At 41.4% G+C, this 25,354-nt stretch overlaps 1 protein-coding gene across 1 annotated transcript in view; it reads left to right on the top strand.

The window, feature by feature from the left end:
- Positions 1-25,354, top strand: part of GSG1L (GSG1 like) — a 54,223-nt gene that overhangs the window by 20,928 nt on the left and 7,941 nt on the right. Inside the window, exons 2-3 of the mRNA XM_026080617.1 lie at positions 1,596-1,643; positions 23,542-23,694. Of these exons, the coding sequence (XP_025936402.1) occupies positions 1,596-1,643; positions 23,542-23,694 (201 nt within the window). The remainder of the gene's footprint in view (positions 1-1,595; positions 1,644-23,541; positions 23,695-25,354) is intronic.

Below are 25,354 nucleotides of genomic sequence, written 5' to 3'. Positions count from 1 at the left end.
TTGGAAGATCATTTTCTGTTTTTGCCACTCCCAACATGTTACCTCTGTGTTACTTCCGATCATTCTTCAACCCTTTCTTATTCTTTCTTCACTCTGCTAAACTCTTCACTCTTACACTCTGCTAAAGTGTCTACAAAGATCTAAGCAACAGAATCCTACCCGGGTTGCTACAATAGCTGCCACCCTAGTGCTCCAAGTCACCTTGTGCGACCTTGTCCTCTCCCCTCTTGCCTCTTGTTTCATGCCTTTTCTTACTCATACACTGCAAGATTGACAAGGTGGCTGCACTCTAGAACAACACCATTCACATTATTATAGCACCCTTGGAGGCCCAAGGAGGCCCTGATCTCTGTGGTACAGTTAGTGCAGGTCTGCATCTAACTCTGACAAGCTAAAGGTAAAATTTAGGATAATTAGCAGTTCTTCCTCCCATCTTCAGCTCCTGCAGCTGCTTTTTCTTACAATTTAGGCAAATCCAAAGCTCTTTGCTCGTGCTTCTTTAATTACTGAACATGTTGCATGACCAACTGCAGCAGTGTGTTGCTAAGTGAGCTTTAGTGGGATCTTTGAACTGGGGTGTGCCTTGATCAGAAAGCTCTGGGACAGGATGGCCAGTCCCTGTTTGAGGGGTGTTGATGCCAGGTTACTGTCTGCTGGACACTCATCAGAGCTTTCCACAGGAAAGGACTTGATACAAAGGTGGCAGGAGAGCTAGATGCTGTAATAGCACACATCCATCTCCTCAGGCACGCTGGCAGTGCGTTACTGCAGAGCAGCCAATATCCTGGGCAGACCTGGCAAGTCCTTACTGTACTACTCCCTTTCCCCTGTTTGCATGAACTTTTTGGATCCCTTGTACATGTTAGTACTTTCAGGCAATGGTGAGAAGAGGAAATTGGTTTTTTGCTCTGTATCATTTTCATACCATTTTTTTCTGAAAATATTTGCTATTAATATTAGTACTGTCGTTTGGGGGTTTACCAGTGGCAGCTCACTAGCACTGACTAGGCTCCTGAAGCCACCACCATTTTCCCCACACTGGCCCATGAACATGCCATGAGAAAATCTGTCTCATCAACTCTGAGAGAGAGACATCTGTGTCCATGGGAATGCCTCCTGGCACTGGGAGGTTCAGTCCAACCCTGATGGGGTACAGATGGTATCCTGAAGATGGGAAAGGGAGCAAGAGCATTGGTGGAAGGAGGCCTGTGTCCTCCCAGCATTATCCCTCTGCAGTGCCTTGCACTGTGCCTCTCCAACCAGAGTGCAGCACTGTCCCAGCCCTTGGAAAAGAGCAGCACTCAGCCAACAGGGACCCAACAATCGGAGAGAAAATTTCTCTTCATTACTTGTATTTCACACTTCTGACCAAGCGCCTGTAGTCCTAAGGGAGAGTCCAGCCACGTAAGGATGATGCGTGTTGCCCAGAGTGGAGCCCCAGGTAAATGTCTGCTCTCTGTGTGAAAGAGATAATGATAACTCAGTGGCCCCGTAGCATCTCAGGTGGGAGAGGTGGCAGAAACACCAGTCAGAAAGGGAAGGCAGAGCAAAACTAATCAATTTCTGTCTCCTAAAATAATCTTTTTCTTTTAAAGGTGAAAAATGTCGAAGTTTTATTGACCTTGCCCCAGCTTCTGAAAAAGGTAAGACAAATACAGTCCAGGCTTCTTCCCTTTTTGCAAATCTCACCTGTATTGTTCTTGTCGTAGTTCAATGCCAGGGGAAACACCTTCTGAGTGCACAAGAACCTGCATGTCATCCAGATTACATACAGCCAGCTGAAACAGGTGCCAAGGGTTTAAGAGAGTCCTTTATTCAGTGGGTTTGTTCAAATCTGTCTTTTCTCTGATGCATTTTCTCTTCATTCAGACATATTTTTTCAAGGAAATGAAGATGTATATCATAATACAGACATTTCCCTACTTCCTCTACTGAGGAAGAGCATGCTATGCAGTTTCATCAGGGTACAAAGACGTTAATAGACAGAAAACTGCAGTCACGTTCATTTTCAGGCACCAACTGTCTGTCTGTGAGAGGGGACCATGTAGCTGCTTGTCTGTCTGAGCTACCCTCAAAAAATAAATAAATAAATAAATAAATAAAGTGCACAGAAAGGGGCAGGCTGCAAAGCTTTTCTTTACTCTGATATTGGAGTTGTAGATTCTCAGTAGTAATTTAATCCATATTTCAAAATTGTATTCATCATGGAAAAAAAATTGGGTAGAATTCAATTAACTGACAAACTGGGCAGCTGAGCCCAACCTGCTTCCTGCTGAAGGCGGAGCACTCTGCCTGCAGCTGAACAGGCGCACAAGCTTTGCAGTGTCCTTCATGCCAATAATGGGCTTTTGGAAAAGCCAAAGGACAGAGGAAAATGAATGTTTGTAAGAAGAAGCGATATATTTTGTTAGATCACCTGACAGAATTGCAAAACCTTTTGGGCATATGGTACCTTCATCAGGTCTGGCAGGGAGGCAATAAATGCTGTTAGGAACAATTGTTCTTAATTTATCTTAATTGTTGATCAGCTGGACAATTTGAAAGAGAAGGGTAATTATCATTGATGAAGTAGAGGGGTATTTCAGTGGGAGAAGAGGTAACACAGACAAGCCTGTGTGAAATTCAATGTAAGTAAACTTAAATAAATTATAGAAAAAATAAATTAAGGAAAAAACAGTCCTGAGGTACTACCATTAATGGGCCCTGAGCTAAGTCTTATACACAGAAATGGGACCTTGGGGTACAACAATTCTTATGAAACCCCTGGCTCAATATTTGGTAGTGGTCAAAAAGGAACTGGATTAGGAAAGGACTTGAGGACAGAGCAGACAACATCCTGACGCATGATGAACATCCAAGAGCTGCTCCCATATATTAACTGTAGTGTGTGATTTTGTCCTTTTCAGTCCAGTTCGCAGAATGGCAGCAAGAATTATCAGATCTCTGAAAGTTTCTGTACAAGGGCAAGAGTAGGGCTTAAAAGAGAGATTGCCTGAAAGGAAAAATGATAGCCATCTATAAATTTGAGAGAGGAATTAAAAAGGTAGTCTGGGGAATGGTTGTTGGCTAGTCTTTCCCAGTACAAGGAATAGTGGATATTACATGATACTACCAGGAGGCAGATCCAAAACAGGCGAAAGGGGATGCTTATTATATACTGTGTTGAGGTTCGGAGCTCCCTTGCATGGGATGTGTGAGTTCGAAAGGCAAGGGGATGTTTCTGTGCATCATTTTTCTGAGCAAGTTCATTCTGGTACATAGTGTTTAGCTGCTTCACCCACGGACTTTCCAAGACAGCATTTAGCAATTTACATTAAGTATTTCTGTCGGTCATGCTAAAAGCTGTCAGCGATAGATTTTTGCTGTCAGCAATAGATTTTTTCTGCAGCAGTTTTAGAGTTACTGCTTGGTGTCAGGGTGTGTTTCTAGATTATTCTACTTTTCCTTATTGAGAAAGGTGAGTACATCTGGTGTAAGTTTAGTGAAGAAAATGATTTCTTTATGTTTCTGAAGTCTTTCTGTTGAGTTGTATGGCTTACTCACAGGAGAGGGGAACACTCACCTGGAGTTAGAAACCGCTGACAACCAGACTCATAAGCAAAACCAGAATAAATTCTGCATTTGTACATCAAGCTGGACACTGAAACGTAGTCAATCTGAATTCTCCTCAATCAGTCTTGTTATTGTGCAGAGATACTTTCATCCCATGCAAAGAGAAAACTGTGTGTTATGATGCCTAACTTATTTTCACTGCAGAATTCTTTAACTTCTTGGCTTATTCTGTTCTTCTTTTCCAATCAGAAAGGATCTCATACTCCTTTAATTTCATCATCTTCCCCTCACTTGGCATCGACTTTACTAAGTATCCCCTGTGCTGAAAGGGTATTTCGAGAAATCAGCATTTGAAACTCTATTTCTCAAAAGAAGCAATGAATGTAATGAAAAGAGATGATTCCTGAGAGCTGATCTCTGCTCAGCTCCAAGGTGACATCCTGTTTAGTAAAGGCAGTAACACTGGGCAGCTGGCTAACCGTGTGGTCAGCTGCTGGTATGGGGCAGGAGACAGATTTCCCCCATCCTTTTGGAGCATGGAGATACAAGTGTGCACCTCCAAATGCTTGCTGTGTTGACTGGGCATGCACTCTGGTCAGAGGCTTGTCAACTAGCCAGTAATACCCAGTGCTGGAGCGGATTCTTGATTCCTCTTCCAAGGAAATGAGATTTGATAAAGTGCAATGAATATTCAAAGTTGAGTATCTTTCTTGAGATCAGTTATATTAAGGTATTTTGGTTTTCCTGTCCATTGTATAACTGGGGATTTTTGAATTAAACTTATCTCCACAATGAGATTTCAACTCATTCAATTTCTGTATACCTTCTTAGCATCACTTACCACTAAAAAGTGGTAGTTCAGGGTTGTGATTTTCTAAATGTCTCCATGTGTAGATGTTCTGCATCTCTTGCAACTAGGCACTCAGCTTTCCATGGTTTCTTTCAGCTGGTTTCCCTGGATCCAAAGGAAACCTCTATGTAACTGACTTTTAGCCCCATGTAGATAAAAAAGCCCACTGGAATATCTCTGAGCACATCATCTTCCACATTTAAGTCAGGTTAGAAGGAAGCTTAAGAACAAGCTTAGTTTGACTGTGGAACCAGTCACTTCTGAAGTCCATCACCATGTAACAGCACGTCAGTATAAACCCCCTTTTTATTAATTTAAAGCTTCTTAGTGTAGAAAAGCTAATCCCTAAACCATTCATGGTAAAATACAAAGAAATCTATGGCAAGGGCTAACTACATCTTTTCCACAAATGTTGCACTCACAAATGAAATAATTTTTCTTATTCTCACTGTAAAAAAGCAATAACTTATGCTTGATCTCGCTAACTTTAATCCCTTTCTGCTGATCACTAGTGTAGCTGAATAACAAGTTCTCTGATCAGCTGTTATACCCTTTGCATATATTGCACCAACGACAGCTGCTAAAAGGAGGCAGATCTGGGCATCCAAATTTGGGGCAAACAGACCCACAGGATGGTATAAATAAACACTTCCAACCCACACTAAGAGAGCCCTTCCCCGCATTTAAGGAGGCAGCTGCCAACAATTTGTCAGAACCTTGTAAGCCCAACATTGAATTTATTAGCTATTGCTGGTTGTTAGTGCCAAATCTGCTTAACGAAATCAGCTTGGTGATGGTAGATAATAACTAGAAAAAAACATCTTCTGTGTCCACAAATATTTCTGATGACAGCTTCCATTTGCTATTGATCAAGGATGATAGGGCAATAGTTGGTTATTCTGGCCAGGATTTTTAATGGGCTGTCACTGAACAGATGTTTTGGGGTTACAGGCAGTGAGTTATTTTCTAAGTTTCATTACAGATGTGAGCAGTAAGACAGCAAATAAGATAGCAAATATTTCCAAAAGGAGTTGGATGGAAACTATCCCCGTAGATTGGAGCTGATTTTCAAGTTCTCAGTTGCTCCTGTGATCTTCTCCATAGTAATCAAAGCTGTGTTCCTGCTGAGCATTTTTGATGTTCAAAGAATAAAAGAGCAACATGTTCAGTGAGGGATACTTGTGCCATACACGGAGAAGTGGACTTAGTTGTGCTCTTTTACTTCTTCATCACAGGGCTTGTGTTCACTTTAGTTTTGCTCCACATGTGAAGAAATGTAACTTTCCTCTTTCTTGTTGACATCTTATAAAGCAGCCCAACTCCTGACAGATTTCCCTTTATCTGAGGTAACTGTGCAGCCATAAAGACTCAGTAAGGTCATGCACTAACCCCTTTTCTTTCCACAAACTCCTTATCTTTCCATTGGAGCTCTCTCCTATTTCCTTTCCTTCTCTCAGCAGACAGAGGACCTGCTCTTAGCTACCTAGTCCATTTTTGAATTCAGTCTCCAGCCTTTCCTCTCTTTTGGGCTCTTCAAATCTTTGTTAGCACAGGTTTCCTGTCTAAGCTCCCTGGTGTGGTGCCAATCCAGAACACTGGCTGGGGCAATACTCCTCATCTCATCAGCCTTTCTGGGTGCACCTTCCAGCTGTGCTTTCCCATTGCTTCACATCCATGCCCGAGGACTTCCCAGAGGCCATGCAGGATACATTCAAGAAGAAGAGACCAATGCCAAATATTATGTCTGGAAACTGTGGTATCACAATAGAAAGCAGTGGCAAAGGTGGCAATATGTCCCATCAAATCATCTGATAAATGACTTCACTGACTAGCTTAACACCACAACTGTCTACACACACAGACCTGTTCCTCCCGCTGCCTAGATCTCTGTGGAGATTCCAGCTCCCCAATCCTTCCCCAAATGTACAAATGTCAGCTTTCAACCACAATGACATAGTGAGAGCAGGAGGATGAGGAGTCGTGAAAGACCAGCCAAACAACTTATGTAAGCGAAAAACTGGAATATATGCAGTGGAGATTAGCTGGAAACAGCATTTGTGTTGGAAGAACCTTGCTGGGCAGAGAGAGGGTTTGTAGAAAAGGTGGCGTCCCCAAAAGCTTTTGGGGTGGTGTTCAGCGTGCCTGTGACGCAGGCAGTCTCCAGACACCTGAAGTGTCTGTAGCGTGTGCTGAAATGTGCTGTTCTGGCCTCAGGAGCCCTGCTGGGAAGTTGTGTCAGAAACAGGCTAAAAGGTCAGTGCTGGCTCAAAGTTTACACATGGCTGCAACCAATATTAGATAGGATTCACATATTAGATTCACAGGAGAAGCTCCTTATGGGCAAGGTACAATCTGCTCTAACTTACTCTTGTGGTCTGTCAGTCCTTGCTTGCTTCAGCTGTGACATCTATGGAATAACACCCATTAAGAATGACAAAGCAGCAGGTCATGAGGGACAGCCTATATTGCAGTGTGTTTTGCTTATTTATAGTGAAATTCACATGCATAAAATAAACAAGCCTTTTTAGAAGATATGAAGGTTGAGGCAAAGCAAAATCTTACAGAAAGAAAATGTTCATTGCCAGTGAGCATTTAACACTCAAAAATGTTACAAGGGACTTTTTAAATTGCAGACTGCACAGGCAGAGGTAGGAGACGTCTTCTGCAGGTCCTCTACACAGTTCATGATGATGCATCCTGTAGAGATGCAGCAATAAAAATTCTGTATTGTCTAAAAAGTGGCTGGCAAAACTAGGATAGCACATTGCAGAAGGCAAATAAACAAAGTTTCACCTAAACTGAGCACAGAGAAAGAGAAAACTGAGCTAAATGTATACATGCTTCTAAGCCAGCTCTAGAACAGCAGTTAATAAGAAGGAAAACTAGATGCCTGGCTTTGATGGCTACTGATGTAATAGGTGTATCAGAAATTAGATGGTAGAATGATAATTAGTGGGACAATAACATCATGGTACTGATTACACTGAAAAACAAAGCAGATGTCATGTACTGAAGCAACACAGAATCTCTGTGGATGAACTCCATGCTCAAACAATAAACACAGAATTCAATTAGTGATCACCCATTCGGGTGGTGACAGTAGCAGGGTTAAACTTAAGATAAGAGAAGGTATGAGTACAGAAAATAAAACAGTAGGGCAAAACTTCAATAACCCCTGCATAGACTGAGAAACTGTCACACCTGGTATGATGCAGAGTTTAAAATTTAGACACACTTAATAACCATGGAGAAATTTGTTGGGAAACTGGTAATTCTTTACTAAGTCCTGAGTGGTGTTGGGAACCTGACTAAAAATGTTACTAAGAGATGGATTGTATCTGTGATCACAAGTTACAGAGATTCAGCATCTTTGCAGAAGAAGTAAAAGTAAAAAAGGTGTGAAGTAGGGAATATTAAAAAAGAAAGAGAGAAAGAAAGCTGATTAAAAGAAATTAAAGGGGTTAGCTAAAAGGACAAATAGAGTACGAAAATTTTTCAAAGATGCTACATAATTTATCAGAAAATAAATTAGAAATATGAAATAGGATCCAGTGTTGTGAAACACCGCAGCCAAACAGGGAAGAAAACTTCATATGGAACCGAGAAATATTAAAAAGAACATAAACTCCACAAATCAGAAGTGAAAACACAACAAGGCAAGGCAGAAGAAAGTCTGAGGAATAATGTGCTACAGGCATCTTAACTAATCATAAATCTTTCTTTTTTTCATGTACTTCGAAGTGGGAAGCCTGCTAGAATGTATAGATTCTAGCCAATAGACTCAAGATGTAAAAGCATCACTCAAAGAAGAAAGACTAACACAAAAAAAAAATGAATGAATTTTTGGTAACTATGTTTCCCATGGAGAAGCTTAGGAAGGTTCCTGGTGGAACCCTTCAGTACAGAGGGATAGAGGATCTACCTTCAATTAATCTTCCAGCAGACAAGTCTTAGAACAAATGGCCAAAATGAACAGTGACAAATCTCTAGAACCAGACGGTATTCACCCAATACTTCTAAAGGAGCTTGGGAGTATGGGAATTATTGTCTTGCGTAAAAACCACTTAAAGCTGCCTTCGTATCAGAGGAATGGAAGGTGCCACTAATTGTTTTTCTAAGATCTACATAAGAATCTTGGGAACAACAGACCTTTTTGACATCTATACCAGGCAAAATGTTAGCTGTTATGATAAAGACTTAAAAATATACAAATGGAAAAATATCATATAAGGAGAAGAAATAACATAGTCTTTCTAGAAAAAAGTTGCGTTCCACAAATCCGTCAGCATCCCTTAAGTAGTCACTGAAAACATAGTATAAATGATATGTGATTGTTACAGTCTACCTGAGTTTCCAGAAGACTTTCAACAAGATCCTTTCCTAAAAGCTCTTAAAGTCATCAGTGGAGAAGAAGAAAGTCCTTCTACAGATAATTAGCTAGTTAAAGATGGGAAGTTAAAGGCTAAATTTCACTATCAAGGCAGGTGGCCACTGGGGTCCCTAAGGGAACTGTGTTGTGGCCAGTGCTCTTCTACACAGTCAGAAGTGCTTGAGAAAATGGGTGAACAACTTACTGCTGATAATAGGCCATTTGCAGGACTAAAACAAAAAAAAAAATTACAAAGAATGGTAGAAGGCTCTCATGATACTGAGTGACTGGGAGAGAAAATGGTAGATGATATTCAATGTTGATAAATGCAAAGTGGTGCACATGAAGAATAATCCTACCTTTACATGTAAAGTGATGGGTTCTGAATTAGCTCTTAGCCCTCAGGAAAGAGCTCTTGGAGTGATGGCAGACACTTCTATGAAAACATCAATTCACTGCTCTGTAGAGATTAAAAAAAGTTGAAAAGAAATATTAGGATGATTGTAGGAAATAAAGAACAAAACAGAAAAAATCACCATGCCACCACATGTATTCATGATGTACCTACACCCAGCACTCTGTGTGCACTTCTCACCCCTCCCCTTCCAGCCCCAGCCCAAAAAAGATGTGATAAAATTTAAAGAGATAGAGAGGAGAGTGACAGTTATGATCAAAGATAGGGAACACTTTCTGTATGACAATGACAACACAGAACAAATTTTAGGTTGGAAAAGAGACAAATGAAGCTCAAACAGACCAAGTTCAAAACTAAACCTCCTTTTTTGTGTGCTGGGTAGCAGATCTTGACAAGAAAAAAYGGATAGCATTTTTAAAAGGGTTTCATCCACCTAGAGACCTACATCCAATGAAAAGAAATGTGATTGGGGAAATTGTACCCTTTTGAAAATATTCCCTATTGTCTTTGTGCAAATTTCATATTCTGCTTACATTATTTTTAATTTATTTCTAATAGGACACAAACACACACACACATACGTGTGCATTTGTATTAGGAGAGATATAATAAAGTGTGTAGAAAAAATTTGTATTACTAACCTTTTACCTATGTTTTATTACATATCTATTATGAATCACTGAAGTTATTTTTAAAACAAATTAAATATACTGGGAAGAAACCATGCGTAATAACAGAATTAAAGGTAAATCTGCATTAGGAAGCAATAGGCTTTCTTTTCATGTTGGTAATACCAGAGACACGGAGAACAGTGAAATTTTCTGCTGTGGGGAATGCTAGCAACAAGGTCAGAATATAATTCATTCCTCAGCCCAGTGCTGAGGATAGAAGTATATCACACTGTAGCTCTTCACAGGGAAATATTTAACCCAAATATATTTATTAAGGCATATGAGATGATAGTCTTGATTTAGAGTGGTTTTTGTAGTCATTTCTACAGTGCTACTCTACTGTATTCACACTAGAAAAAGGGGAAAATAGGCACAAAGATATTCCACATTCTGTCCAGTGTCATACACAGGATTAAATTCAGATCCACACTCAATGTCAGAACCATAAAAACGTCAGAGAAAGCACATCATCATGCCAAAGAGAATGGTTTTAATTGACTCACAGCTCCACCTCACCTCTCAAAGTAAAGAAACCAATGAAGAAGTAAAGCTAAACAAAATCAAAACAGCTGGCATTTCTTCTAACACCTAAGCAGTTTCCAGTGATTAGATTCATCATATGCTCTCTCACATTCTGCAAACTGCAGTGTTTTGTCTGGGTGCTGGCCCTTTTTCTATCTTAACTGTCTTAATTGTCTAACAAGATGGGATAGTTGTAGATATCTTTGATAGCTTTTAGGATCATGAAGCTTATTTGTTTTGGAGAAAGGTCTCTCATAGCTTCGTGATCTATTTCTCTCATCCCAGTTTTCTACACTGCAGCACAAGAGGAACAGGCAGATGGTCTGACATTATGAGACTACATTAACCAACAGATGGGCCGACTGCTCAGAGCTGGATCCCTATGCCAGCCACAACAGCATGCTCAATGTTTATTCCTTACACCATTTTTTATTGATCAATCCAATATTTCTGGCTTATAATTCCAACTTCAGAGCAGAAGAGATGAGTAAGTAACTAAAGCCATCAGAATGCAACTGGAAGAGAAAGGATGAGCTATAATGGTCATTTAAGCTTCTTTTAATGCTTTTCTCAAACAAGATATACAGCATCTAGCAACCTGTACCCATTAGTATATTTTTTTCTCTCTAGCACTGAATGTGAAGAGGAGAGATTAAAGTGAGATCCAGGTGTCCATTCCAACACAGTGGATAAGCCTGGAAAAGCAGAGCAATGGTGGCCAGGGGGTCCAAAACATAGGGGCTAGTATACAGAGGAAGAAGAATGAAGTAGGCGGGACCAAAACCACAGAGCAACTGCCATTCTACATATGTAAACAAGACATCTTAAAAATTACTAGTGAAAGAAAACCAAATACCCATTAAGTCTCAACAGAGCGCTCACCATGAAACAGCGCCTAATACACATTCTGCAGCTGCCAAATGTGGATGACTATATTGGAGCTACTATCTCTGGAACTGAATACTAAAGAAATAGCCAGATTTTCCCTGATGTGGCAGATCATAGTGGGTGCCATGGACTATGCTTTGTCAGCATCTTTTTGAGAATTAGATCTATATAAGGAATAAGGAAGTCCAAGAGAATTGTTAGTCACTGTGCTCCCTTTCCCAGTCACCCAGCAAGGGTGATAGCAGATGCCTTCCCCCAATCCTTGAATCACGATGAAGGTATGTTCTGGGTCCTTCATGCACTATTTAGGTCTAACTCAGTACCTCTAAAGACTGCCTTTAGTGTTTCGCCATCAAAAAACAAATGAAACCAAGAAGTAGTAATATGCAGGTGCCCTTCTCCCACCACCTCCAGTGTAAGTGTTGTGTTTATAAAGCAGGACAGACAGAACTGAGGCTGCCAAAGGCAAGTGAACATAACCCTTTGTTACTGGTAACATGAACAACAGCAACACCTCTTTCATCTCCCTGCCTGCTGGAGCACGCACAGAAAACAAGAGGAATTTTGAAATATTTCTGCGCAAGAGAACTACATCTGCACTATGGCTTCCTTGGTGCAAATTCACGTCACCCAAAACCACGCTGTGCCCCAGTGCACGGTCCTTTCCCTCCTACCTTGGAAGATGTCTATCCAGTTGACAGCGCTCAGCCTTGCCATGGTTTTCCTGTGCTGTTCAGCAGTTCAGTGATCTTGGGAGTGATGACTGAACCACAGGCCAACAGGAGAACTTTCTTCCTCAAGTAGCAGCAGCAGTGTCTGGGGCCCGGAGTAATGCCAATAAGGAGGTAAGAAGAAGTGTCACAGCCTCCAGGACAGAGTTGCTTGGACGTGGTCGTCTCTTCAGCTGTTCAACAACACAGTACCCAACTTGTCCTTTGGTGGTCTGGGCTTCATTTTCATCAGGTCTGATGACCTCAATAGCTCTTAATGAACATGCTTTGCTCAGTTCTACTGTTTCTCACTGAGGTTTTCTGTCACATCATGAAGTGTGATATAGACAATGACAGAGATTAACCCACAGCCTCTACCTACTTGTATGAGAATTTCTCAGACAGATAAGAGTTGAATTGACAGAGGAGTGAGCTGAGATGCTGTCTCACTGTAGCGCAGGAGGACTCATTCTGACTATCAGACCAGCTGTGTAACACTGTGTTGTGAGGAGCCTGGCAAATATAAATCTTTTCAAGGTCTCTTGGTCTGTCTGCACCATTGTCCAGCCTGACCACATGCTCAGGGACAGCATGATACAGCGTGACAGTTCAAATGAGGATCTCTCAGTCAGATCCTTGAACTCATCAGCCATGAGGGCAGTTCTGTTGTTAGAACGGCTGGTAAGCAGTAATCACAGATCATCTTCAGCAGGGAGCAGAGATTGACACAGTAGGTGTTTCTGAGGAGGATAAAATCCCACTGAGGTATTCTGAGTAAGACTTTACCACAATTAGGAAGTTAATTTTCTGTCTGAAAGGGCTCAGTGAAGTCAATACAGGCATTGTCCAGGGAACACTGGGGCTTTCAGCAGGTGGTATCACATAGCTTGGCRGGTAATACATTCATTTATGACTTTTTTTTAATTCTGTTATCATTTCCAAGTCACTAGCCAAAATGCATGACTAACATTTTCATGCACACAATTTCTGCCTATGCTGCATATAGCATAGTTAACATGACTCAGCAATCTCCTTCAGGAATAGCAATGTGATATCTCCAGAAGAGTTTTGTTTTTTTTAATAAGCAAACAGCTCGTGTTTATGGATTAAAAATGCTTTGAGTTTTAACAGCAATTTCTCTGTTGGCCACCCCTTCAGTGCCAAGAGAACATGTACTTGAGATGAACACATACAGATTGCCTTGAGAACAGGTACTATATGCATCTTAGTCAGTCATTTTCATGATCTGGCCAGCCTGGAAAAGCAGGCCAGGAGGGGATTTCAATATATTTACTTTGTCTGGAGATAGGACTTCACAATCTGGCATCAGAAACAGCTGGCATAGTGAGCAGGCACCAAAAATCAATTTTTCTGATTTGCAGACAAGTATACAATCATAAACATTTGGCATAAAACTCCGTGATTGTATATGACCATAGGTGATTGGAGGTATAGATGTGTCATTTGAGAGAATCTCTAGAAGTGGTTTGTCAGCTGTTTTAATCTCAAAAGCACAACAGCAGATGAAAATTATGGAACTTGGTAGTTTCAGAGACAATGTCAAATGCTTCTTTATCAGCCTGCACACAACCTCATTCAGATGGCTCCAAGTTCTTAGTATTTTAGTCCAAGCTACTAACAAGTGTCTGAGAATGGCTTTAATACTGAAACACAAGCCAGCTAATAATCATCTGTGCATGTTGTGGAGAAAGAACACAGAAGTACACGTTAGTAATTTCTTGACTTTCTTGAGGTCAGTTTAACCAGAATTCCATCACAGAAAAGTTGGAGTTGGCAATTTTGTTGCTTTTTCATAACAGGAAATTGCAGTAGATTTGAAAAAAGAACAGTTGATGTCTTGATTTGTATTTTTGCTCTGGGCACTGTGAATGGCCCTTACCTTGTCTTACTCCAAAGGAAAAAGGTCATATGCATACTAATAGAATAACCTAAGAAGGCAACCATGGTTACTGAAGTTTCACATTTATACTTTTTAAGTTGGATACCAGATGTTCTGAATCAGCTGAAAACTTCTGGAAGTCACTAACCACACAGATCTTTGGATTCCTTAACCAGGATTCACTGAAATGTGGACTGATGGCTGGCATTCTTGCAAGCAGAATTTCTACAACTTTTTTCAGAATTCCCATTTCAAAAGAAACTCAGCACAGGAGATTCCTGATTCAGAATGCTCCTTGGTAAGAGGTAATAGCCTGTTCATCTGCAGGGCCTTCCCTGATGAGCAGGAGTTGAGATGCTTGAATAAGTTCAAGTTTTGTGAAGACTTTTGGAGCCCTGAGGCTCATTATGTGTGTGGGCTGTGGTAAAGCTTCTTTACCTTGCCATCAAGAAAATATTCAGTTTGTTTCACTCTTCCATTTAAGAATTGTCTTCAACATCCTTTTGCTAACACTTTGCCTCTGCCTGGCAGACGCACTCAACATGGTCACCAGTTTTGCAGAAACATACTTAATATCTTTGAATCTACTTTCAAAGTGTTGGTGCTGCCCTCCACTGTCTGACAGAAATGCAAGGGACTGATCTTGTCTGATGGTGCTGATGTACTCAAGTTCCTAAGATTTCAGGGATCATTGGGACAACAATTATCTTTTCAATCATGATGAACAGTATGTTCACTTCACTTGAGGTTGCTGGAAAATGAATTTCCTTTGTCTGCAGCAATGCTGATTCAATTGCCAAGTCCTTTTCCAGAGTGATCACAGAGGTGAAACTCACCTCTGTGAGGCGGTGGTGCTGAATGCCACAGAACTCCACTTCACCTTGAACTCCACAGAAAACAATCTCTTAACATATTATTGAGAAAATAACAATCGTGCAATATTCAGAGACCCAAAGAAGTTCATTAAAATCCTGGCTAGCTTGCTGATTTTCCTTGTGAAATCAGAATCTCTGGACAATGACAGCACAGATGAGAAATGTGCTTTCAGCAGGGCTATGTTTTCATTTGAGGCAAAGCAGGTGATCATATAGCAGTACAGCAACCTGTTCTGAGAACAGATAATATTAAATATGAAAATCCTTCTGAGTAGGAATCCTATGATGTAAGCTGACCTATGTGGACCTTTCCAGTGAGTCCCAGCTTTACCATCTCAGGTTCTAGATGAGCCTCTCAGGCTAGACCCTGCACTTATGGAACTTCAGCTAAAAAAGGATGATGTCCTGAAGATTATGACCCTCCAGGAACAGCTCCACAGTCTGTGGAGCCTGTGCCACCACAGAGACAGTGTCTCGTTTGTGGGACAGGAGAAAAGAACCAAAATGGCTCACAGTACACAAACATAACTATCACTTTCGGCAACACTGTAGAAGATTGTAATAGCAGCATTAAGACTAGTATGAATTGGGACTGAATGGTTGGTGGAGAAGCACCAGAAGAAGAAATGGCAGGATAAGAGAGATAAGAATGGCAGAAACCGACGGTATCTAGATTACTAGGTCATCAAATTTTAGTACCTGTAGCTTCTCAGGACACCAGGTTGGGAGACAAAGGACAGTGAGTAAACTGTGACTAACAGACTAACAGACTGTGACTAACAGAGTGTGTGACTCTGTTAGTGTGTAACTAAGTGACTAATAGACCCCTGTCAGCTCCTAGCGGTGACAAAAAGGCACATCCAAACTCGTAGCGTGGTTGATAACCAAAAAAGAGCCCAGAAAACATGAGGAGGACTTGACAGCTGGCATCCCTTGTCCTTCATATCATTTCAGGGAATCCTGGAAAGACTGGCTGCATACATGCATCTTGGTGCTTGCATGCTGGATGGACTCCTTGCACACACTTGGGCTTGTGAGAATGTGGGCATGGGAGCATGAGTGAAATCAGTTTTCTTCTTTTTTTTTTAATAAAAGCCCTTCCCTTCCTAGAGCTTCTCACATCAAGACTTACTATATTGCTACTACAATGTTGCAATATTATTTCCTACAACATGAGCGGGAAGGACACACAGCAGCCTGGCTGCTGCATATGTTGAGGAGGAGGCAGGTCAGAACCTGAAATCTTTCTGCAGTAATGAGAAACATCCTTGACATAACATGCACAACTTAGGCGAGCTCTGTACACAAAACCCACAGCACTGGTGCACACATAACAGTCAGTTCAACGAAGAGACAAGGCAAAAGCATAAGCAGGACACAGACTGAAAAATGAAGGAAAGCTAATGATTCATAAGAACACAGACCCTCAGATACTGGCTAGGCAGGTAGGAGATTCCTAATGATTCACACGCTGACTCCTCTGAAGGAAAGATTTTCACAAAAGTTGCGTTAAGCCAGAGAAACTACTAGGGCAGAGGACCCAGGCTGGTGGAGACTAAGCCATAAAAAGTGACAGCAGAGAAGACAGGGAGAGGAAAGAAAAACCCTCAAGAGAGCTTCTTCCCTGTCACCTGGGAACAACTGAGGTCTCCTCAAGAGAAGGAGCTCGCTCCTTTGCAGGAAGGATGCATTTGAGATTGTAAGTGGAAGTAAATGATGCCAAGTGACTGCCTCATGAATCTCATGTCGAGAGAAGCACAGTGGGAGATCACTTCAGCATCAGCACAGAACAGAGAGACAGTCTCCTGAATTAATAACCTGAATCTACTGTTCTTCTTCTGACAGCTACAAGAAGATGTAAAACCCAGGCACAGCTTGCATTTGCAGGATGTTATTATTTCTGTTGAAATTGAAAATCAAAGCAGGCAGGACAAGACATAGTCAGAACTACGTGAATGCTCCATTTGTGACCTTTCCCCACATTAAAAACATTTTAAAAAGCACAGAGCAGATACTCAGTTTACATCATGAGACATGAGAGTCAAACATAAGAGTTTCGTACTAGGTTGTAACAGGACACAAAGAAGTATTCCTTGGGCATTCCACCAGAAACTCACCCAGTCTTTATTTCTCACTGGGAAAAGGTTTCCCAGGACAGCAAAACTCATCTATTATTGAGCTGCTAATTAGAGCCATAGTCCCACTCTCTTTCTACTCCAGTTATCCCCACCCCAGCTAACTGCCTCCTCCCCACCTACTCCCCAAGCACACTGGATCTAGTAACTGTGCAGTTATAAAATCACAGAATGAGGTAGGGTTGAAGGGGGCTCCAGAGCTTCTAATCCAACCCACTGCTCTGAGCACGTTCATTAGACCATGCTGCTCAGGGCCATGTCCAGTGGAGGTTTGAATGCCTCCAAGGATGGAGATCCTACAGCCCCTCTGGGCCCCTGTTCCAGTGTTTGACCACCTTTTTCCTTAGCTCTAGTTGGAATTTCTGATGTTCCAAATTTTGTCTGATGCCTGCCTCTCATCTTATCCCTGCACACCTCCAAGAGTCTGGCTCCATCCTCTCTGTACCCTCCCATTAGGTAGCTGTAGATAGCAAGATCTCCCCTTTACCTTCTCTTCTCCAGGATGAACAAACCCAGCTATCTCAGCCTTTTCTTGCATGTCATGTGCTCCGCCCCCCCGATGCTTCCTCACTGGCCCCTGTGCCTTTACATCTCTTAAGATTATGACAACTCTTCCTTTCCCCAAAGCGCCTAGATTAAAGACCTCCTCACAAGGTTAGCCTGTTAGCAAAGACACTACCAACACACTTGATCAGATGGATCCCACCCCTGTTCAGCAGTCCTTGGTCCTCAAAGAGGGTCCTGAGCTCATAGATGCCAAAGCACTCCCTGCAACACCAGCAATGCAGTCAGGTGTTCATTCCTCCCAAGCCTTTCCTCCTCCCTAGCAGGATCAAGATCTCCAGCTGGGCTCCCATGCCTTTCACCCTAGCCCCCAGAGCCCTGCAGTCCCTCTGGATATGCTCAAGAGTGCCCCTAGCAGTATCATTGGTGTCCACATTGATGAGCAGCAAGAAGTAATAGCCTGAGGGCCAGATAAGCCTTGGTAATTCCTCTGCAGCATCCCAGATCAGATCCCTTGGCAAGCAGCAAACCACCTAAGACAACAAGTCAGACTGGTAAATGGGTGCCTCCATCCCCCACAGGGGAGAATCTCTGATGACCATCACTCTCCACTTCAGCTCTATTACCTTCTTTTCAGTACATCACAACCATCAGTGCATAATCCCAAGCAGTCCCACACTGTCCTGAGCAGAGTTTCTGGACTCCTTTGCCCCCTACTGCACTTAACTGCAGTGACAACTGCTATGTCTCTGCTGGGCTCTGGGTGTTGCAGTCTTGCCTGCCAGATATATAGCTGCTCCCCAAGCAGCAGGCACAGGCAGCTGAGCTGGCTGATCATGCAGAAAACTTCATACATTTTGCAGGGTTCATTTTCCATCAGTCAACTTGCTGAGCTGACCCAATGCACAAGCACTCAGCTGCTGATTGAACACAACGAAAACATGAGGAGCACAAGGGTTGCAGGACAGCAAGTCTGCTCCTCCCAGCGGTAGCTCACGAATTAGATCGGCTTATCTGTCATGTGCAGTATCTTGGGTCATATATCTTCTCTCCTTTGTCAACTCTTGTGGCTATCACTGACCATGGTATTAAATGTTTATGTTCTGGTTATAACCTCTCAGGATTCAAGTCTCATGTGCTTGACTCTATAAACAGAGAAATAAGACAATTCCTGCCCTGAAAAGAAAGAGGCCTATTATTTATTAGCCTTTACTTGTTATTTATCTGCATTGCTTCTGTGAACAAGAGTGTCACATCACTGAGCACTGCACAACCACGTAGCAAAGAGACATTCTCTCCCCTAAAGAGCGTTGGCTCAAATCCAGAAAAGCCCTTATGTTCCAAAATTTAGAAGACACAGACAAGGCAAGGTTTGGCAAGATCTTTTATTAGGCCAGTTAGCATCATGGGAAAAAGTAAGCATGCTCTTGCACACACTTCCTTTTTCTGATTTGAAACAGGAGCTGCAAACTTCATAGCTAAATATAAGTTGAGACCAACTGCTCTGAGTTCAGTTAAACTTGTATTGGCTGGTTCATCAGAAGGGCCTAGCTGATACATAGCAAAGAGAGAGTGAGGATAGGGTGAAGTGGTTACATCATAGCAAAAAGAGCGAGACAGTTTATTCCTTCTTGGAATAGTGGTAGAGAGTATAATGCTCCCTAAAGCTAGTAACCTTTTGGAGTCCATGATTTTTGGTATCTGGTAGAGTTGTGGGGTTTTTTGCCTAGCATCATCCTTGAAAGCTGTTTCAGAACTGAGAGATGGAGTGACTTTTATGAAAAATCTCCACCTTCTATTGGAAACTGTTTATCAATTATCTGAGTTTGCGCTGTGTGTATTTTATTCCAAGAAGTGAATGCAGGGCTTTTCAAGGCTCTATAGTAGGTGAAGATGCATCAGCAAAGTTTGTATTTGCTCTTTGGGTATGGTCTAGATTCATTGAGCATGTGCCAGACTGTAGGGAGATTGCTTCTGAGATGAATTTATGGTGAAACTATTAAAGGCTAGGAAGAGTGTCTCAGGGAGAAGGCAGATTTCAATAACGGTTTTAACTGGTTAGTATTTTTTACATAGGCATCAGGGAGGATGGTCATGGCAGCCAATATGAATGGTCAAATGAAGGGTGGATTTCCTTGGTGGACTTAAGAGTAGAAGTCCAAAAAACATCACTTCCTTGTTCAGGGGCTACAGATGCCGAAGTGTTCAAACTGCTCAGAAAAAGAAAAAGAAACCCTTTTAATATGCTCCCCTCCACTCCATTAGTAAATCAGAGTGCAAAGACAGGGGGAGAGAGAGAGAGAGAGAGACTCATCTCTTGCATAATACAGATTCTTGCCCAGTGGGAATGAGGCAGACTGAATGGCTCTGAACCCATACCTCCTGCAATCATAAGAAAGTGCTGGAATCTCTGAACTACACTTCAGTCTGGATGGTATGGGAAGGAAAGAAATGAGATGTCAAGGGTAACTTTCCAGACTTAAATGCAAAATCCATAAATGAAGAGGGAAAGCAGCTGAGAGGACAGTGAAGTCCAAGGGCTACTGTCACAGGCCTTTTGTCCGTTTTATCAAATGATTGTCTAATGCAGAAGTGTGTAAATAAATTGGGAAGATGGGCCGCGGGCTACACAGTTGAGCTGTTTCCCTTGCTCTCCTTCTGGATATGTTAACCTGGGCCCTTTGACAGGGATGTGCTGTGCATCTCATCAGCTTCCTGTCATTTCTCAAACACATTACACTTGCATCTACAGCATCCAGCTTTAAGCACCATTTCATAGGTGAGCAGTAGATAAAATATGTATACAGCTGATGTACACAAACTAACCCCCATAAGCCAACTCAAAGAAATCCCCATGAGTCTCAGCCCCCATTAGCTTTCCTAACTTGTTGAAGCAATTAGCTCTGAGGTCTTTTTGATGACATTTACGTTAAAATTCACCCTTCCTTCCTACTCCTTGTTAACTGCATTAAATTATTTATTTCATAGTGCATTCTTGAAGCTTGGTAGTAACATGCAAATATCAATGAACTGTCTAAGCTTTTAACAGACATTCTGGAAACTTAGAAAAGCTGCAAGCTCTTGGTTTCCTTAGTCAATCTAAAACATTCACAAGCCACTGTAAGGTGAATGAACGACAACTGTAGTTCATTTTTCAGGGTGAAGGGTTTTGGAAGAAGATAGCCTTTTTGCACTGGTAGGTGAGGGGGAAGCAGTAGCAATCAAGTTGAAGAGAGATAGACCAAAAAGAATCACCAGAGCTTTGAAAGTGAAGTTAGTATTTTTGGTTGTTTACAACTCTGACCAAAATTGAGGACAGGTGGCATGTTTTATTTACCAAATAAATCCAGGTCTGACTTTCAAATGAGCATAGCATTTTAGGAAAGGCTTCTGCTCAAAAAATGAATCATGTTTGCTTTATGAGTCTACTTCAAACAACACTGAACAGCAGGACCTGGTCTTGAGGCTTCTTCTATTATTCCTGGACTGCCAGTTCTCCAGTCTGCATTCAATATGGAAGCAGGCCAGAGACTGACAGGAGATGCAAGGCAGATTGAAGCACCTGACAGAGCTCTCRAGTGGACTAGTCTGCTGTGTTTCTTGCATCCCTAACTCAGTAGCAGGCATTCATATAGAACAGACTCTGGAATCCTCTTGTCACATCAGGACCCTAATAATCTAAGTCCAGATTCAAAAGACGGACGAAGATAGGAACACCAGAGAACAAGTCTGAAACCCCTACTTTTTATTCCTTCAGAATCACTACCATAACTTCAGAAAAGCCAAGGTAAAATGTACCTGTAAATGCTTGGATTAAAGACAACCAGATGCTCATAAAATCGCATAAGAGGTTAAATCAATATTTTTCATGAAAAAGCCAGAAGGAAATTCATGATGAACTACCTATTTAACACTACCAGTATTGAAATTACACGTTACTAGAATTAGTAGGCACAGATACTACAGCGATGCTGTAGGATGCTGTGCTCTGCAATGCCATTTTCAGCACCATTCTGCACAATTAAAATTGTATTATGCCTCATGTCCTGGAAAGGTGCTGGAGGTTTCGGAGCAACTGAATGCATATGATCATTGGAGACCCATTAGTCTCAGGAGGGTGAGGGTAGGGGTCATGTGGGGATGTGCATAGGGTAAGTGGAAAAGGAGGAAGAAGCCTTGCAAGGAAAGGGACTGAAACAAGGGGATAGATTTCGTACCCAGGGAAGCAGAGGACAGAGTTGCATCATAATGTTGAACAGCAGTCACTACTGCAGCACTACCCTGGTGTGTAGACACCAGCAGTGAACCTACCTCAAGAGTCAAATCAGGAAAATAAACAAACGTCTTGACAGATATGTTGCACATCACTCTTTCCAGGTAGGCTGAGATATTTATGAATTAGGACTAATTAGGGCTCTCCGCTGCTTCAGTTTGTAGGTCAGGCTTAGATAATCTAAATAGGAGCCTTTCCAACTGAAAGAATTTCATCATTTTCTTGTCATAGAAACTTTTGTTTGTGAGGAAATGAGATAAAATCCCTCCTTAATCCTGCTGTATCTCAGAACACCACCTTTGCTGTCAGTCTCTCATACTTCTTTTCAGAAAAGCTTGCCAGTTGCTCTGACACCAAACTGACTAATAGCGATGACATAAACAGCTGTTTGCTGTTGACAGATGCAATATTACACATAAAGTCGCAGTGAGAAATTAAAAGGTTTATTTATTGCCATCTCTGTAGTGCTGCTTTAAAACTCAAAAGGTCAAATCTAGTGGGAACAACTAATAGTGTATATTAACAGATGACATTACAAAGACAAGTTCCCAGGCAAAATGTGAGCTGGGATCTTCCTGGTCACTAAGAGGAGATTCGAATACTTTGATAACAGTGAGGCTGCATACCTGATTTGATAAGCTCGACTATAGTCTTTATCACACACATGCTCTTACAGTTAGGAGAGAATATACTAATATAAAGTGCAGTCTGTAGCAGTCTCTATGGTTACAGACTAAAATTTTCTCATATAAGCCATCATCTTCAGATGCTTAAACTTTCCATGTTTCAACTACTTAAACTGAAATTTTCCATCACTGCTCATTGTTTCTAGGTGAATTCTCTAGCAATCAGGTTAGCAAAGAATTCTAGCAGATTCTCATTTTGAAACAACTGTTGGAAATCTGGCAGGGACTTAATATTGTCATCTGTTACCATCCTCTCAAATTTACCCCATGGCCTGGTGACTTTAAAATATTCAGATCGTGCTAGAGGCTTTGGGCTGAAAGGTCCAAACGTAACATCTGCAGTGGATGCACCAATCTCAGCCTGCCATTTTACCAAAACACTGCCAGAACCACTTACCTGTCCACATCTCCGAAGTCCTACAGAACTTGAGGTCTAATGGGGCACAGCAGCTTTTCCCTTCATCTGCAGGATTATATCTGGGAGTTGAGGGTGCAGAGGCAGCCAAAATTTGTATCTGCAGCTCTTTCACCGATGAGTTATAAATAACTGGCTACAGGCACTGGTATTCTGGCAGTTTATCTACTGGTCCCAGCAATAGAGATCTGTGCAGTGGATCCAAACACCCCAAATCAGAACAGTCATTCTGCAGGACACTAGCTTCTAGGAAAGAGACTTTTATAGAACAGGGCTCTGGTACTTGATGCCCAAAACTGGTATGCATTTTAAAACCTGGACTGAATGCATTTGCTTTCAACAGCCTTGTGAAAAGGAGTCCAGACCTTTTCATCTCTCAGCAGCCCATATACTGCAGAGTAACGTGTGCCATCACCATCATGTATGCTAAATTCTGCTTATCCAAACCATGACATAGCAGAGGTTAAATGGATCCTGTATCTCATGTTTTGGGTCATAGGAGCCAAGATGATCTAGGTATACCAATGAAGTCTTTAGCCAAACTGGGATCCTAGGCAACAGCTTTCTCTTTCTCCAGTACCTTTATCAACCTTCACTTCTTCACACATTCCTTCACCACTTGTTCTATTTCTCCAGAGAGTTTGGGTGGTTGTCTGCTAAATTTGAACTGTCTGAATAGCCAACTACTGCTATATATTACTGATTTCCCAATTTATTTTAAGCTTTTGAAAGTATTTACCAAATAAGTGACTGGTTGCTGCTCTTGTACATTGCAGGTGTCCTGTGGCTGTCAGTAGTATCTGAGGTGTTGTACATCATGCTGTTAGTCGTTGGATTCAGCCTTATGTGCCTAGAGCTCTTTCATTCAAGCAGTGTGATAGATGGGCTCAAGTTAAATGCCTTTGCTGCTGTCTTCACTGTGCTTTCAGGTATGAATCTTCCCTTTTCTAGTTGCCCTAGGAACCAGAACAAAATAAATTTCTAAAACTTTGAAAGAATAGAAATATGGGGCTGCAAGACTCTTTTATCCACGTTTAGCCATTCCATTTTCACTGCAAGTTTGGCGCAAGGCCAGCATAATAAAGTTGCCTCTTGCCAGGGAGAAGTAGAAATACATAGTCCTGAATCTCCAATGACAATGCAGTTATTAGCCCCCCCCCAACCATAGCCTCCCCAAGTCTCCTTTTTTCAGCAACATCACACTGGTTTTCCCATAGGAGGTGAAAAAAGTATAGTGTTGAAAATTCTTTTTGCCTTGTTAATCCTAAGAAAATATGAAGGCTTGATACTGCAAACCAAAAAAAAAAGAAGTCTGTCTTGTTCATTAGCAAAGTTGAGAATGAAAAGGGTTCTAGCAATTACACTTAGAAACAACCCTAAGAGTAAAGTGGGACGTGTACATCTTTCAGAGCAACTATTTCAGGCTATTTTCATGCTTTGTCTGTGCTTGGAATCCTTCAGTGTATAAATTTAAGGAATTGACTTCTCTAAAGGAAGTTAGCAAATATAACCATGTAGTTAAGGGTCTTTTCACTTCTGAGCTGACTAAAAACTCCATAGTTCAGAGAGCAGCTTCCCAGGAATTATGGAAGCAGCCAGCAACAGCTGTCCTTTGTGAGCACTCCTGCACAGCCTTCTCTGGCAGGAAGGACTTCTGCAATAAAAGAAAGCAAGTGCGTTTTATCCTGCTGCACTGCAAGCCAAAAGAGATGATAACATGCAGTGCTCATTTCTGTGGAGAAGTTCCTGTTCTCAGGGATTGTTTCAAATTGTGCCGTGCAATTTGTGGCATAAAACTTAGATCAGAAGTGGATCTGAGAGGACAAAAAATTCTGGTAAAAATGGCCAAAGCATATTTTTCAGCTCTGGATGTTGTTTGGATAGAAAATGTCATTTCAGTTCAATTTGCAAAAACAAACAACACTGAATTCTTCAGCATTCAGGTAATTATTTCCACACTGTTTCTCTTTTCTTTTTGTCATTAATTGCAGTTGTAAGTTTTGTAAGAATTATAAAGTTTTCTTTCACACATCTTTCTGTCTTTCTTTTCTCCTTCCCCTTTTACAAATAAAATGACATCAGATTCCAAATATAAATTTTAAAATTTTACAGGGGACAGGGATAGAAAAACAGGAAGAGGCAATAAAATAAATGCTAGCTGTTATTTGCAGTGACAAAAATATCAGAGAAAGGAAAGAAGACTAATTGTAGAAAAAGACTCCACTTTTTCCAAAGCTGAAAAAAATGAAAATTTTATTTGAAACAAAATTTCTTTTTGGTTTCTAGTTTTTTCTCATTATTTTTACAAGTGGAAGGTTTTGGACAAGCAGTTTTGCTTATTCTAATTCTAAAATTCTGGAAAAAACATGTTGCTCCTCTGCACTGGCAACTCTACTCTGTAAGTTTTAATTCTTAAGTAGCATAAGTTTGGAATGCAGAAAACTTCTGGCTTAGGATGTTCCTGAAAAAAATGGTGATCACAAAACAGAATCACAGAATGATTGAGGCTGGAAAGGGCCTTTAAAGATCACATAGTCCAACCCCCCTGCTCAAGCAGAGTCACCTAGAGCAGGTTGCCCAGGACCCTGT

This window comes from Apteryx rowi, unplaced genomic scaffold, assembly GCF_003343035.1.
Source record: "Apteryx rowi isolate R43461 unplaced genomic scaffold, aptRow1 scaffold_527, whole genome shotgun sequence".
Classification (NCBI taxonomy): domain Eukaryota; kingdom Metazoa; phylum Chordata; class Aves; order Apterygiformes; family Apterygidae; genus Apteryx; species Apteryx rowi.
The sequence above is the reverse complement of the archived record's forward strand: the minus strand, read 5'-3'. Positions and strand labels throughout refer to the sequence as shown.